General features: G+C 40.7%; 2 protein-coding genes across 2 annotated transcripts; both read left to right on the forward strand.

Annotated features, from left to right (window-relative positions):
* Positions 1 to 1,283: 1,283 nt before the first annotated feature.
* On the forward strand, positions 1,284 to 4,439 carry LOC141834388 (aminomethyltransferase, mitochondrial-like). Its single transcript, XM_074721742.1, has 3 exons — positions 1,284 to 1,962; positions 2,905 to 3,023; positions 3,751 to 4,439. Exons 1-3 carry the CDS (start codon positions 1,384 to 1,386, stop codon positions 4,292 to 4,294), a joined length of 1,242 nt encoding a protein of 413 aa, XP_074577843.1. The 5' UTR covers positions 1,284 to 1,383; the 3' UTR covers positions 4,295 to 4,439.
* Positions 4,440 to 9,825: 5,386 nt separating this feature from the next.
* On the forward strand, positions 9,826 to 13,806 carry LOC141834684 (glutamate receptor 3.4-like). The gene is made up of 7 exons (XM_074722019.1): positions 9,826 to 9,855; positions 9,942 to 10,230; positions 10,303 to 11,603; positions 11,693 to 11,970; positions 12,366 to 12,397; positions 12,484 to 12,890; positions 13,084 to 13,806. The coding sequence occupies exons 2-7, from the start codon at positions 9,951 to 9,953 to the stop codon at positions 13,540 to 13,542; spliced, it is 2,757 nt and encodes a 918-aa protein (XP_074578120.1). The 5' UTR covers positions 9,826 to 9,855; positions 9,942 to 9,950; the 3' UTR covers positions 13,543 to 13,806.
* The last annotated feature ends 161 nt before the right edge of the window (positions 13,807 to 13,967 follow it).

The following is a 13,967-nucleotide window of genomic DNA, read 5'->3' on the forward strand; positions in this document are numbered from 1 at the left end:
TAGTGCCCGATTGATTTTGATGTGATCAATCAGTTAGATTAGGTCCTATTGTAGTTTGATTCCTTTATCTCAATGTGTAGGAGCTTAGGAGCAGAGGAAGTCGAGTGGAAGACACAGCAGTTGAGAAGGAGGCGGAGATCGCGAGATCGCGATTTAAGGGAGCACTGTGGGTTTCTTATCGGTCGGATTTAGATTAACGGGTAGGATTGACATGGGAGAATGAGTCGACGGGTTCAATGCATCTGAGGGACGCGGAAGCTACGGAAAAGTACACCGGTGGAGCAAGACGGACGTGCTCAACGTCCGAGGAATGAGAAGTCCGAAGGAAGGACGCTCGAGAGGCGAAAGGCCAGAGTCGGATTCGAGTGAGCCCAATTTTGATTGATCAGAAATCACCCAAACGATGTTTCTAAAAAAAGCTAACTCTGTTGACTTTGACTAAGTCAAAATTTGATGTGGCTTCAATGTGCGTTTCAATTTTTAATCATCAGTCAAATTAAGGATAGAGATTATTCTTAATCAAGGATGATTCAAACATTAATAAATGTTTATTTTTTTAAAAGGATAATATTTATCCTTTATCAAAAAATCAAAGATCAATATCAAATCCTATCTACGATTAAACGGTCAAGATTAGTTTGCGTAGGTTATAAATAGGCTTAGAAGTTAAAAGAAAAAAATAACACTTCAATTGTAATATTTTTTCTTAGCTTCCGTCTTGCACTACAAACATCTGTAAGAGGTTTCTCCGCTTACAAGGAGTTTTTGATAATAAACTTCAATCGCCTTGACTTACAACCATCTATTTATATTGTATTCGCCTTTTATCAGGTTTATTTTATTTAATTTATGTTAAATTTATTTAATTGTTAAAACTAATATTTATCATTGTAAAATTTGTAAGAAATTCAATTTTATTTACCAGGATAATTTACACCCCTCTTACCGATCTACATGGATCCAACAATTACCACCCTAATTTAACTTAATGATCACTATGAAATCATTAGACCTTTCGAATGAAATATATTTACAATATTAAATTTTAAATGATAAATAAATATATTTACAATATTCAATTTGCTCCTTTTGCATTATTTTCCAGATAAATTGTTTTTAAAACATTTCTTTTGGATAATGAAAACAAAAAAAAACAGAGCTGAAGAACAGACACAGAGTGATCAATGGCGGCCACTCACGACCCATCCCTTGCCTCCGCACCGCAATGGATCGAGGAATCCTCCTCCACCCAATCCATCTCTCTTTCTATCTCCTCCTCTACATATAAATCTCTCTCCAATCTCTCCTCCGATCCCTCCGTCAAGCTTCCTTTCTGTCAGATCCCCGCTTTCCCCTTCCAATCCGACCCAATCCGAGTCCGAGATGAGAGGAGGCGGCCTGTGGCAGCTCGGGCAATGCCTCTCCCGGCGCATCGCCCAGTCGAAGCCAGGATCCGCCCTCAAAGCCCGCACTTTCGCCACCGCCCCGGCCGCCGAGCCGGCGGAACTCAAGAAGACGGCGCTGTACGATTTCCACGTCGAGAACGGCGGAAAGATGGTGCCTTTCGCCGGGTGGAGCATGCCTCTCCAGTACAAGGACTCCATCATGGACTCCACCCTCAACTGCCGCGCCGCCGGGAGCTTGTTCGACGTCTCCCATATGTGCGGCCTCAGCCTCCGCGGCCGCGACGCCATCCCCTTCCTTGAGACCCTCGTCGTGGCGGACATCGCCGGGATGCGCCCCGGCACCGGCTCGCTCACCGTCTTCACCAACGAGCGCGGCGGCGCCATCGATGACTCCGTGGTGACGAAGGTGCAGGACGACCACATCTACCTGGTGGTGAACGCCGGATGCAGGGACAAGGACCTGGCGCACATCGGCGCCCATATGGACGCTTTCAAGAAGAAGGGAGGGGTGGTCGATTGGCACATTCACGACGAAAGGTCGCTGCTTGCCCTCCAGGTATTCGAGATCTGCTCCAGGTCGATTTTAAGGCCATAAATCTGATGATAATTTCTTCCTTCTGTGATTGATTTAGATTCTTACAGAAATCAGTCCATACATTTAACGATTTCCCTTTCTCTGAGATTCTATTACTTGTGTTTTCATCTAGTTCATCAAAGGGGATGTTCTTGGTCAGCATTTTACTCATTCTTCATCATGAAACAGTGATCTATGTCATATTGTCATTTCGAGGTTGGCAATCATCTGAATTCACCTTTGTGCAAGCTTTTAATCAAATGTAGAGAGGTCGATCAGTTGTGTGATGGTTGGTGTTTCAGTTCTGTACATTGCATGGGCATCATATGCAATGTGAGCATTAAACACAATCAAATTACTTTAGATTTCAGGGTTTCATTCTACCTTTGGTTGATGAAATAGCGCATGCGAAATGCCATTCTTGAACTCCCAATTAGGAAGAAGGAGAAGATTGTCGAATGCTCATTGAAGCAAGCATATTGTTGCAATCTGATATCACATTCATTTGTCCATCAAATTTGTGACCTACCTACTACAATCAAATGGCCAGTGTACCATAAAGAATTCAGAAAATTAAAACATTGTGATAGATATGACATTGTTTTGTTGTCAACTTTATTATGAGGTGGGGCATCAACTTCAAGAACGATATGTGTTTGTTGATCTTTAATGCCTTCACTTGCTCATATTATAAGTATGATTTCATTTCTCTTCTTGCTTTCATATTAAGTATTAAACATAACTGTCAACATTCCATTTCTTTTTGTTTTTTGCTCATATTCTAAGCATATGTTATCTATATCCTTACGAAACCACTTGCTAACATAACTGTCATATTAAGTATTCTAAGCATACTGTTTTTCGGTCAATTTCCTCGTCTCGCTAACTCCAAATTGGCTTTCACTGTTTCTTGGACAAACTTAGGGCCCTCTTGCTGCACCAGTTCTTCAGTTGTTGACAAAGGTGGATCTCAGCAAAATCTATTTCAGTGACTTCCACATATTGGACATCCATGGATCCCATTGTTTCCTCACAAGAACCGGGTACATTTTCTCTTCAGGTTTTAAAGTATTAACCTTCTGTGTACCGAAAATGTTACCTTTATTTTGTTTATACATGGTGTTCTATCATAATAATAGTGCAACAAAAGAACTCAGCAAGAATGCTTGTCAAGGTCATTAGGAATGCCCTGACTGCCAAACAAGTAGATCAGAGTCTGATTTTTCTAAGAGAGATAACTAAATGATCTTTAAGTCGAGGCATCGAACCATGTGTTTCGAGGAAAAGAAAGTAATTGGATCTTCTTTCCTACATCATCATCACCCACCTGTGAGTGAGTGCAACAACCATATTCCTTGGCTGTTTACAAAGATCGAAATTTACTTTAAACTGCTGATGCAAGGTGAAACATATGCACCTCTCTGTTCAAGGGAAGTGTTAGATGATCATTTGCCAGTAGTCTTTGTTACTGATAAAGTTGATTTTGCGCATTCAGTGATCTAATCCTTGTAAGAAATCTTAAGCTGTAGAGCAATGCTTGCTTTGCTGTATCATCATTTTGTCAAAGTAAAGGAATCTGATAAAATTCTGATCTACGATACAACACTTGTATTGCTTTTCAAGATTACTCGTCGAACAGTGAATTATTCTATGAATCTTTCGTATTTTGCTTGTAGCTTAAGCTCTTACATCTCCATAATTATTTCTAAGTTTGTATCTTGAGCTTTCTAAGTTTGACACTGCGTGATCTCATCTTCCTGAAATTTTCAGTTACACAGGCGAGGACGGTTTCGAGATCTCTGTTCCATCGGAGAATGCCGTAGATCTCGCCAAAGCCATCCTGGAGAAATCTGAAGGGAAAGTACGGCCGACGGGATTAGGTGCCCGTGACAGTCTTCGCCTCGAAGCTGGCCTCTGTCTTTACGGGAACGACATGGAGCAGCACACCACGCCTGTGGAGGCCGGCCTCTCGTGGGCGATCGGCAAACGAAGAAGAAAAGAAGGTGGCTTCCTGGGCGCCGACGTGATTCTGAAGCAGCTCGAGGAAGGACCGCCAGTCCGGCGTGTCGGTTTCTTCTCGACAGGCCCGCCCCCGCGAAGCCACAGTGAGATCTTGAGCAGCGACGGCGAGAAGGTCGGAGAGGTGACGAGTGGCGGCTTCAGTCCCTGCCTGAAGAAGAACATCGCCATGGGGTACGTCAAGTCAGGCCTCCACAAGCCGGGAACTGAACTCAAGATCATCATTCGCGGCAAGTCCAACGATGCTGTCATTACCAAGATGCCGTTCGTGGCGACGAAATACTATAAACCATGATTGATCATCATTGAGCTTGCTCGTTTTCAATCCGTTGTTCGCCATGACCATGCGACAACTGCAAACTGAAGTTTCTGATGTAAGAACTCCTCCCTCCCAAGTTATAAACAAGCATTTGCTCTGCTAACTCCCTCCATTTTTATCGTATCGCATACTGATTTGATTCCTTGAGGCTTTAGCTCAATGCTATGGAAGGCGACGTGAACTGGAAGCATTTTAAGCTCTGAGGGTGTCAATTTGAGAATTTGAAAACTATGGAAGGCGACGTGAACTGGAAACAAAATTTTGGTAGTAAATTAAAATTTTCCTTTAATGGACCGTAATCGGGTTTAAATTTTATAATGGGCCGGCCCAATTCGACTCGATTAAAGGAGCCCATTGTGTTCATCTTCTCCTCCACGCGTGACTCGCTCGATCGCCCTCTCCGTCGCCGGAGGGTCGATGTCGGCGCCAAGATCTGGATCTGCCCTCTCTGCTTCTCCGGCAACCAGTTCCCTCCCCACTACTCCGGCATCAGCGATACCGACTACCCGGCGGAGCTTTACCCCCAGTGCACCACGATCGAGTACGCTCCCCCTCCCATCCATGCCGCCGCCTCCCGTGTTCTTATTCGTTCTTGACACCTGCGTCATAGAGGAGGAGCTTGGTTTCGTCAAGTGACTCAAGTCCGCCATGCGTCGCGAGGCCGATCACCTTCGGCACCCAGGTCCACCTCCACGAACTAGGCTTTGCTGATTTGACGAAGGTCTACGTGTTCCACGGGACGGAGGACTTCACGAAAGAGCAGGTCTTGAAACAGTTGGGGCTTTCGTCTGCTGGTGTTCGACATGGCTCTGTTGCTTCTGGGGCGCCAGGATATTCTAAAGGATACCAGGCTAATGGGTTGCACCACCCTTCAACATTCGTCAATAGATTCTTGCTTCCTGCATCCGAGTGTGATGGGCATTGTTTGATGTCTAATCTTCTGCTGATATTCTCTTCTTTCCGATTTTTGTTTCATTTCAGTTGCTAGATGAGCTGCAGTTAGATCGCTGGTCTGGGGAGGCAGGTGATCGGCCCCTGCGTTGCACTGGAGTTGCACTTACCGTCGCAGCTGGCTTACTGGGGAACATGTGTTGCTGGTACTGGTGCCCGGAGTTGGGGGTCCGTGTACAGTTGGCCCTGGAATGGTAATATTCCTGGCTTCCTTTCATAGTCCTTTTTACTCCCTTGATGTTGGAATATTTAAATTAGATATGCTTTGTCCTTTTTGGCACAAGTGATGTATCTTATTTTGTTAAGATGGAGTAACCCAGAGATCAAATTGTGACAACAATGGTGATGCTGATGATGATGACAACAATGGTGATGCTGTAATATGTTCTTATAACTGGAGTCCTTCATGTTTATACGATTGCTTATATACTTATTGAGTGTAATCCGCGGCTATTGTTGTCTGGAATCAAATTGTTTTGTGGTCTAGAACTGAAAATCGACTAACATCTGTCACAGTTCTATTAGGTTCAGGTGCTTTTCCTAATGTACATCTGTTATCGATTAATTACATTTCATGGAGAGATAACCACTTGTTTGCTGTGGCCTGTGTGAATTGTGTTTTGCAGTTTTTTCCCCTTAGTTTCATCTGCACATGATTGTAATTCTTTTGTTTGATGAAATATGACTGCAACGTGCTAGATAAATGTTTAGGCATGCTATTTTGATCCTTTCTGATATATATATTTTTTCTTTCAAATTTCTAATGTATGGTTGGAATCTCTGTTAACTAGAACTTGTAGCATATATATATCACTTGCAGATTGTGTCAAAAGACCTATCAGAGCCAGTGCATTCACATAAAGACCTTGATAAAGAAGCTGCTCCCCATGTCCACAAAGCCATCAAGTTTTATGATAATCTTGCAAAGCATCTGGTTAACCAGGGCCATGTCCTGGATCATTTTGCTTTCAGTGCTTGATCAGGTTTAGTCTGTTCATTCTCCTAGCTGCATTCCCATTTCATTGGCAAAAAACAATATTATTTGGAAGGTACATGTAGTCGATTGTTATGATCATGCACTGTGCTGTTTAGTATGCGATGAACATAAGATTAGAACCTAAATTTTTTACTATTGCAATCTGTTGTAGTTAACACTTGCCTTGAAACTTGACTGATTAGTATTCTATAAAATGTTTTAAAACATATCTTGACAATATGCAATGTTGATTCTATCGTAAACCTTGAAGTAAATGCTCCATATATATGTTTGAAGTATTCGATAAGGAACCACATGTAATATATCATGTTCCAGTTCCTTATGATTCATACTGTTAAAGATATAGTCCTTGCTTGTTAGACCATAACTGCACTATGATAGAAAACAAGTTATTTCTTTATAGCACCTTAAATTGCTCTATCGTTCATGTGTTCTTAATTTGGAAGATCCCTCAAAAATGACAAATGAGTTAAATTGTATTTTTCATCTGAATTTTTCTTGTGGAAATCTCTGTCATAAATTTGATGAACTGAAATGATTTTCTTGCTTATGGATATATATGCAGGTTGGTGTTGCAGAGATGAAAGTAGCAGTTGAAAGAACGGATGGGCTAGTTGTTTGCAATCAGCATGGTTCTCAGGTACTTCACTCTGCAATTCGTAAATCATCCTTTCTTAGATGAAGTAGAACCCTCCTTCCGCCGGAAGTGAAGCCGCCCTTTCTGAAATAAAGGGCCGTGGATCTAGTGGCGGGGGTGGGGCTTCCGGGGAGGGCGGAGATCGGAGTCGGGAGGCGGCTCCGGGGCCTTGGGAGGAAGGATCTCGGGGAGGCGGCTTGCTGCAACTTCCATGGGAAAGAGAGCGATCCGCTGCAGCTTACGGGACAGGGAACGCCAACACATGGATGGTGTTTCTTTAATTAATTAAAAATAATAAGTTTAAGGCAATTTATCAAAATCCACCCTTAGTTTCTATTTTATTTTTTACCGAAAAGCACCACTAATAGTTCTTGGTCCTTTTTATAGGTCTCCATTTATGAAATCCGTTATCCCAACGGTCTTACACGATTGGTTCCATAATCATTTATGAGGAGATAAATCGAGAAGCTACAGTTGATTACGATGGGAGAGGACATTGACTTGATTTATCGAGATTCAATCTTTGTCCACTTCAATAAATCTATCAAATCATAATCAATTCAATTATGTGGACCTCCAGTTCATATGAATAACTATTCAATTATTTATTTGATCTATTTTCATATGGATTCGTGTCATTTTCTCTATTATCTGATTTGTGTATTGGCCAATTGCACTCGCATCCTTATTTACGTTGATGGCAAGGTAAAGATGTCTTAGTGTAGCTATTATGTTTCAAAGTGCTTTCTTCGTAATTTAGTCTTTGAAGAAGCTATTGTATGATAGGGTTTTAGTTAGGGGTGTCAATTTTGTAGGTTGGGATCAGGTAGAAATAAGGATATGTAAAAAATCTTAATTCGAAAATCTTCAATTTGAATTTGAATTCGCAAATCTTACCAACATGAATAACTCTGATTTTTTTTTTGTTGTTATTTTCTTTGATAATTTTTTATTTTTATCTTAATATTTTATTATTATCGCATTAATATTATGTTAAAATATTTTAATTTTTAAAATAAAATTTGATAATGTTTCATTATTGTCAATTTGAACGGAATCCAATCCAATTCAAAATCATTAACCCAAATCGGATCTAAATCCAAAAATCTTCAATTTTAATTCAATAATTTTTGAATCGATTCATCGGGTTCATTTTTGACACTAGCTCTTGTGCAACCTTGGGATTGAGTCAACTTGGTGGGGGCATCTCACTTTGTTTATTACGAAAGGCACCTCAAACTACCATTTATATATATGCGCGTGTGTGATTTTCAACATCAAGAACTAGAATTAGATTCTATTTAAATTTTTGTTATTTAATTCCTTGTGCTGTGAGAATCTTCAAAGGCAAAAGATTTTCAACATCAATAATTAGAATTAGATTCTATTTAAATTTTTGTTATTTAATTCCTTGTGCTGTGAGAATCTTCAAAGGCAAAAGAAACAAAAATATGATAACAAAAAAAAAAAGCATGTCACACATGTTTTGTACTATATATTATAGTCGAAATATCTTTTCTCTCTCTCTCTCTCTGAATTTTTTAAAAAAATATATAGTTATTCTAAATCTGTAAAATCATTAAAATATCTCTTTTATTCCTTTGAATTTAGAATACATATTTTAAAATTTTAATTTAAATAGTTGGATAAATTTATATTTTAAGAATGAAAAATGATAGTAAATTTAAAAACCTATACAAATAATACAAATTTAATAAAGTTTAATATATGAAAATTTCGGTACACAAAATTAAATTTGTATAATAGTTTTATTAGTTTAGAATTTTTAATTTCACCTCTACCCTCAAACAATCTATTTGGACCTCCATTTAGTTTCATTTAAATTTCATATTTAATTTTATTTCTTGTTAAATTAGCATGGAGTTGAAATTGAAACACGCAAATCTTCTCTTGTCCATTAAACATGCATCACTTAGCAAAATGGTGATCGCTTTCTTGTCTAATCCAATGGCATGTTATTCTTCTTCTTCTTCTTCTCTTTTGACACCCATTAAATGAGAATATATACTTGAAAATAACTATAAATTCCCCAACAAGTATAAATATTCTCTATTTTTGTTCCACACTTCTCGCGTGTTTCGGCTATATTTTGTTTCTCAAAATTAGACGAGTAACTTTGTGAGCATAACCGCATTGTGGAGTTAAAGATGATTCTCGAAACTAGCCTCTATCGGCGAGTCCTAACTAGTCAAGACTTGATATGTAGCTTGATATGAGTGCACTAAGAATGTGGAACTCAACTAGTGACCATGAACAATCAACTAACTACTACATAGTTTGAGTGCACTCGTGATTATTGTTGACAAGTGAACACTAAAGTAACCAATAATCGTGCAAAAGAATAAGCAAACATGTATCGAATTGTAGAGTTTTTTTATGCTTTTCCCAAAACCCTCCTCTAGGTACAACAAATGAATAACATCAGTATCACTTTGTTACCTTAACAACCCCAAGAACCAACCTTTCAAAGTCACCAACATATATGTGGTACTCTATCACCACAAACACTCTGAAGTTTATCGGTAGCGATAAACTGACAGTAGTTCATTTAATCAACCATCTTTCACTTCTAACTTGCACTGATGCATTCATGTTGGATTCCATCGAGCCCATTCTCGTACGAGTTTTCCTTCGCAGACCAATTCTGATCACCAATTCATCCCAACAACAGTAACAACAAAAACACAGTAACTGTTGCCAATAATTTTGCCCTGGCACAAGCAACTTCTTCTTCTTGAAGCTCAAACATAATAACAAAGAAGAAAAAAATCTTCTTCTTGAAGCTCAGACAACTTCTTTCCTTCTTTGCCAAGCTTATAAAGGTGATTCTGATTCTCTGAAGCAGTGCAGCATATAACAGGGCAAGCAGGCATTGAATTCTTTACTTCAGCCTTTGGTCTCACAACCTTCACTCTCTTCCAATCAAACCAGGTTTCATGGCCTCTAATAAAGTTCTCTCTTTTTTTTTTTCTCTCATTACCAATCGTACCTTATTATTTGCATTGAACTTTGTGCAGCAAGGTAGTATGGGCTTGGCTCCACCACTGCTGGTTGCTTGGTTCTACTTCATGCTTGGGTTAAATGGAACAATGGCACAGACTGCTGCTGCTGCTGCTGGTTCCAAGCCAAGTGAGGTCAACATTGGTGCTCTGCTCACTTTCAATTCCATCATTGGAAGAGCTGCAATGGCTGCAATTAAGCAAGCTGTGGAGGATGTCAATAGGGACTCAACAATCCTTGCAGGGATCAAACTCAATGTCATCCCACAAGATACTAATTGCAGTGGCTTTGTCGGCACAATGGAAGGTGAACTAATGATGAATAGCTGTGTTTTTAGCTTCACAATTGGTTTTCTTATTCAATTGAATCTCCTTGCAGCCTTGCAACTGATGGAGAAGCATGTGATCGCGGTCGTTGGGCCACAGTCCTCTGGCATCGGTCATGTCATCTCCCATGTTGTCAATGAGCTCCACATCCCGTTGGTGTCGTTTGCCGCCACCGACCCAACCCTCTCCCCCCTAGAGTACCCATACTTCATCCGTGCCACCCACAGTGATGCCTTCCAGATGAACGCCATTGCCGACCTTGTTGAACACTTCGGGTGGCGTGAGGTGACAGCCATCTTTGTCGATGATGACTATGGCCGCGGCGGCATCACTGCCCTCGGCGATGCGCTTGCCAAAAAGCGATCCAAGATCGGGTACAAGGCTGGCTTCCCACCACATGCGGACTCCACTGTGATCAACAACCTCCTGGTCCAGGTCAACATGATGGAGTCTCGGGTCTATGTGGTCCATGTCAACCCAGACTCTGGTCTAAATGTGTTCTCCCTTGCAAAGGACCTTGGCATGATGGCTGCTGGCTATGTATGGATTGCTACAGATTGGCTTTCTTCTAACTTGGACTCAATTAGTGACGTTGATTCCAGCACACTGAGCCTTGTGGAAGGAGTCATCATGCTCCGCCAGCACACAATACAACCTGATCCAAGGAAGAGATTTCTTATCAGTTATGGTCGATATGCTTATGACTCGATCTGGTTAACAGCTCGAGCCATTGATCAATTTCTGAATTCAGGTGGAACAATCAATTTTACAGATGACCCTCGCTTGCAAGATGCAAAGGGAAGCACTCTTCGCCTTTCGACGCTCAAAGTCTTCACCGGCGGTGAGCAGTTGCTTCGGCAGCTGCTGGTCACCAACTTTACCGGCTTGATCGGTCGGATCGAGTTTGACTCGGACCGCAACTTGGTTGAACCAGCTTATGACATCCTTAATGTAGGAGGAACAGGGTCACGGTTGATCGGGTATTGGTCAAACTACTCTAGGCTATCAGTTGTTGCTCCTGAGATTCTGTACAAGCAACCACAGAATTTCTCCAATGATGGCACGCAGAAACTCTATGCCGTGGTGTGGCCCGGCCAGATCACAGCGCAGCCCCGTGGGTGGGTGTTCCCCAACAATGGCAAGTCTTTGAGAATTGGTGTGCCCAACAAAGTTAGCTTCAAGCAGTTCATTACTAACAATTCAGACCCTGACAATCTAAGTGGGCTCTGCATTGAAGTATTTAATGCCGCGATTAAACGGCTGCCTTACCCGGTTCCATCCAAGTTCATCCTCATCGGAGATGGCTCCAAGAATCCAAACTACGACGAGCTTGTCAGAATGGTTGCTAGAAATGTGAGAGTTTCTTATAGTTTTTAATCTTGTAACTTCCCTTTTGTTATGATCCATCAGCGGCATGGTTGCTGAACACACTCTATTTTTAGGAACTTGATGCTGTGGTGGGGGATCTGGCCATTGTGAGGAACAGGACAAGACTTGTGGATTTCACACAGCCATATGCTGAATCAGGACTTGTAATAGTTACCCGGGTTAGGGAGGAGAGCTCGAGTGCTTGGGCTTTCATGAAGCCATTCACAGTTGAAATGTGGTGTGCCACAGGAGCTTTCTTCTTTGTTGTAGGGGTTGTTGTTTGGATTCTTGAACATCGAATCAACCCTGAGTTCCGAGGGAAACCTAGAAGACAGATAGCAACAATGTTCTGGTAAGTGTCACTAATTTGCTACACATCTAATGCAACAACATTAGTTCGAAAAATTGACACTTTTAGTGATACACTATCTGTTTGAGCCGTTTATATATATATATATATATATATACATAATTAGCTAGTTGGAGGTCATCTATCATAAGTTCACCACATAAGAGTTCAATTATTGTCATGTTTTTATATTGCTATTCAATATGTCTGCTGACTGACCATGTATATGATAAAATTTATCAGCTACTCAGTAAAAGAACTTTTGAAAGATCTAACATAGAGCACAGTCCATTTGTAAAAAGCATGTTTCATTGTTTCATATAAAGTTCTGTTAGCTATTTTCTTTAAGGTAATTGCATGGTATATGAGTCATCTGATACTGACCTGTACACTTGCAGGTTTAGCTTCTCAACAATGTTTTTTGCCCACAGTAAGTGATCTTTCCATTCGATAGCCCACACAATTGATTCATCCATCTTTATGATTTAGTTCATTTTATGTCTGGAAATTGTTCAGGAGAGAACACAGTTAGTACGCTGGGCCGCTTTGTGCTGATAGTGTGGATGTTTGTAGTCCTGATCATCACTTCAAGCTACACAGCAAGCTTGACATCCATCCTCACTGTTCAACAGCTTTCATCAGGGATCACAGGGCTTGATAGCTTGCTCTCGAGCTCTGAACCTATCGGCTACCAGGAAGGAAAGTTTTCAAGAAACTATATGATAGAAGAGCTCAATATTGCTGAGTCCAGGCTTGTACCTTTGAACTCCCCTGAACAATATGCTAGGGCGCTCGAGCTTGGACCAAAGGGTGGAGGTGTTGCAGCCATAGTCGATGAGGTTCCATACGTTGAGGTGTTCTTGTCCACCTACTGCCAGTTCAGGATAGTGGGCCAAGAATTCACAAAAAATGGATGGGGATTTGTAAGTTCCTCGATTGAATAATGCATGCATTGCTACCTTTAACATCAAAATGAATCATTCATAGAAATTTCTAATTCATCTTTTCTTTTCTTTGAGATACTATCTACAAAATAGCATCTCAATTGCATTGTCTTTTCTATCTGCTGATATATCTTGTCAATTTTAATATGGTAACACACTTCCTGCTTAATAGGCTTTCCAAAGGGACTCTCCTCTTGCAGTTGATTTATCTACTGCAATTCTATCATTGTCTGAAGATGGTGAACTCCAGCGAATCCATGATAAATGGTTATTGCGTGGCAGATGTGCTTATGGAGGTGCTGACATAGAAGCGAACCGTCTAAGTCTCAGTAGTTTCTGGGGTCTCTTCCTCATATGTGGTATCGTTTGTGGTCTTGCCCTTGTTCTATTCTGCATAAAATTGTGCTACCAGTATGCCAGGTACAGAAGCACAGAAGTTGAAATTATCAAAGAAGAGACAAGTCCAGCAAGCCATCGAGATCTCGGCAGGTTAAAGAGCATTAAACATTTGATTCAGTTTGCCGATATGAAGGAAGAAGAGCTTGAGATAGTGATCAAGAAGAATCAGAGTGATAAACAGCCTAAAGGTTCATTTCCTTCAGATGATGGTCATTCATCCTCATCTGCATAAAAGCCGGCAATCCGATCAAGAGTTCTTAAGCTTTCTATTTGTAGTAGCCAGTTGTCCAACAAAAAAGCTATATTCTTAGAAAAGAATAAGGTATCTGCAAAAGGAAATTCAAGCATTTGCAGAATGTGAGCGCTCTATGTTCAACAATCTCTCATGTTTTGGGGGAAAGTATGTCATGTCAAAATAATAAACTGTAACTGATATTAAAGATTTCTGTAGCCAATTCGCTCACTGGATGAATTTTCAAGCTTCCAATGGATGATTCAAATAGAAAGTTAGTAACTTTATTTGTTGAGGGTGACGGCTCGGGTGCCCTAAGTGGCCGATCGCACAAGAACTACCGACGAATGGGAAATGTGGATCAAGCAGATGAAATAACTGAAAAAAAAAAGATGTTTGTCTTTTTCATTTTAAATTCCTCAATC

The sequence above is a fragment of the Curcuma longa genome, chromosome 9, assembly GCF_044706935.1.
Source record: "Curcuma longa cultivar G26 ecotype Majalengka, Jawa Barat chromosome 9, ITB_CL_G26_1.1, whole genome shotgun sequence".
NCBI classification, from domain to species: Eukaryota; Viridiplantae; Streptophyta; class Magnoliopsida; order Zingiberales; family Zingiberaceae; genus Curcuma; species Curcuma longa.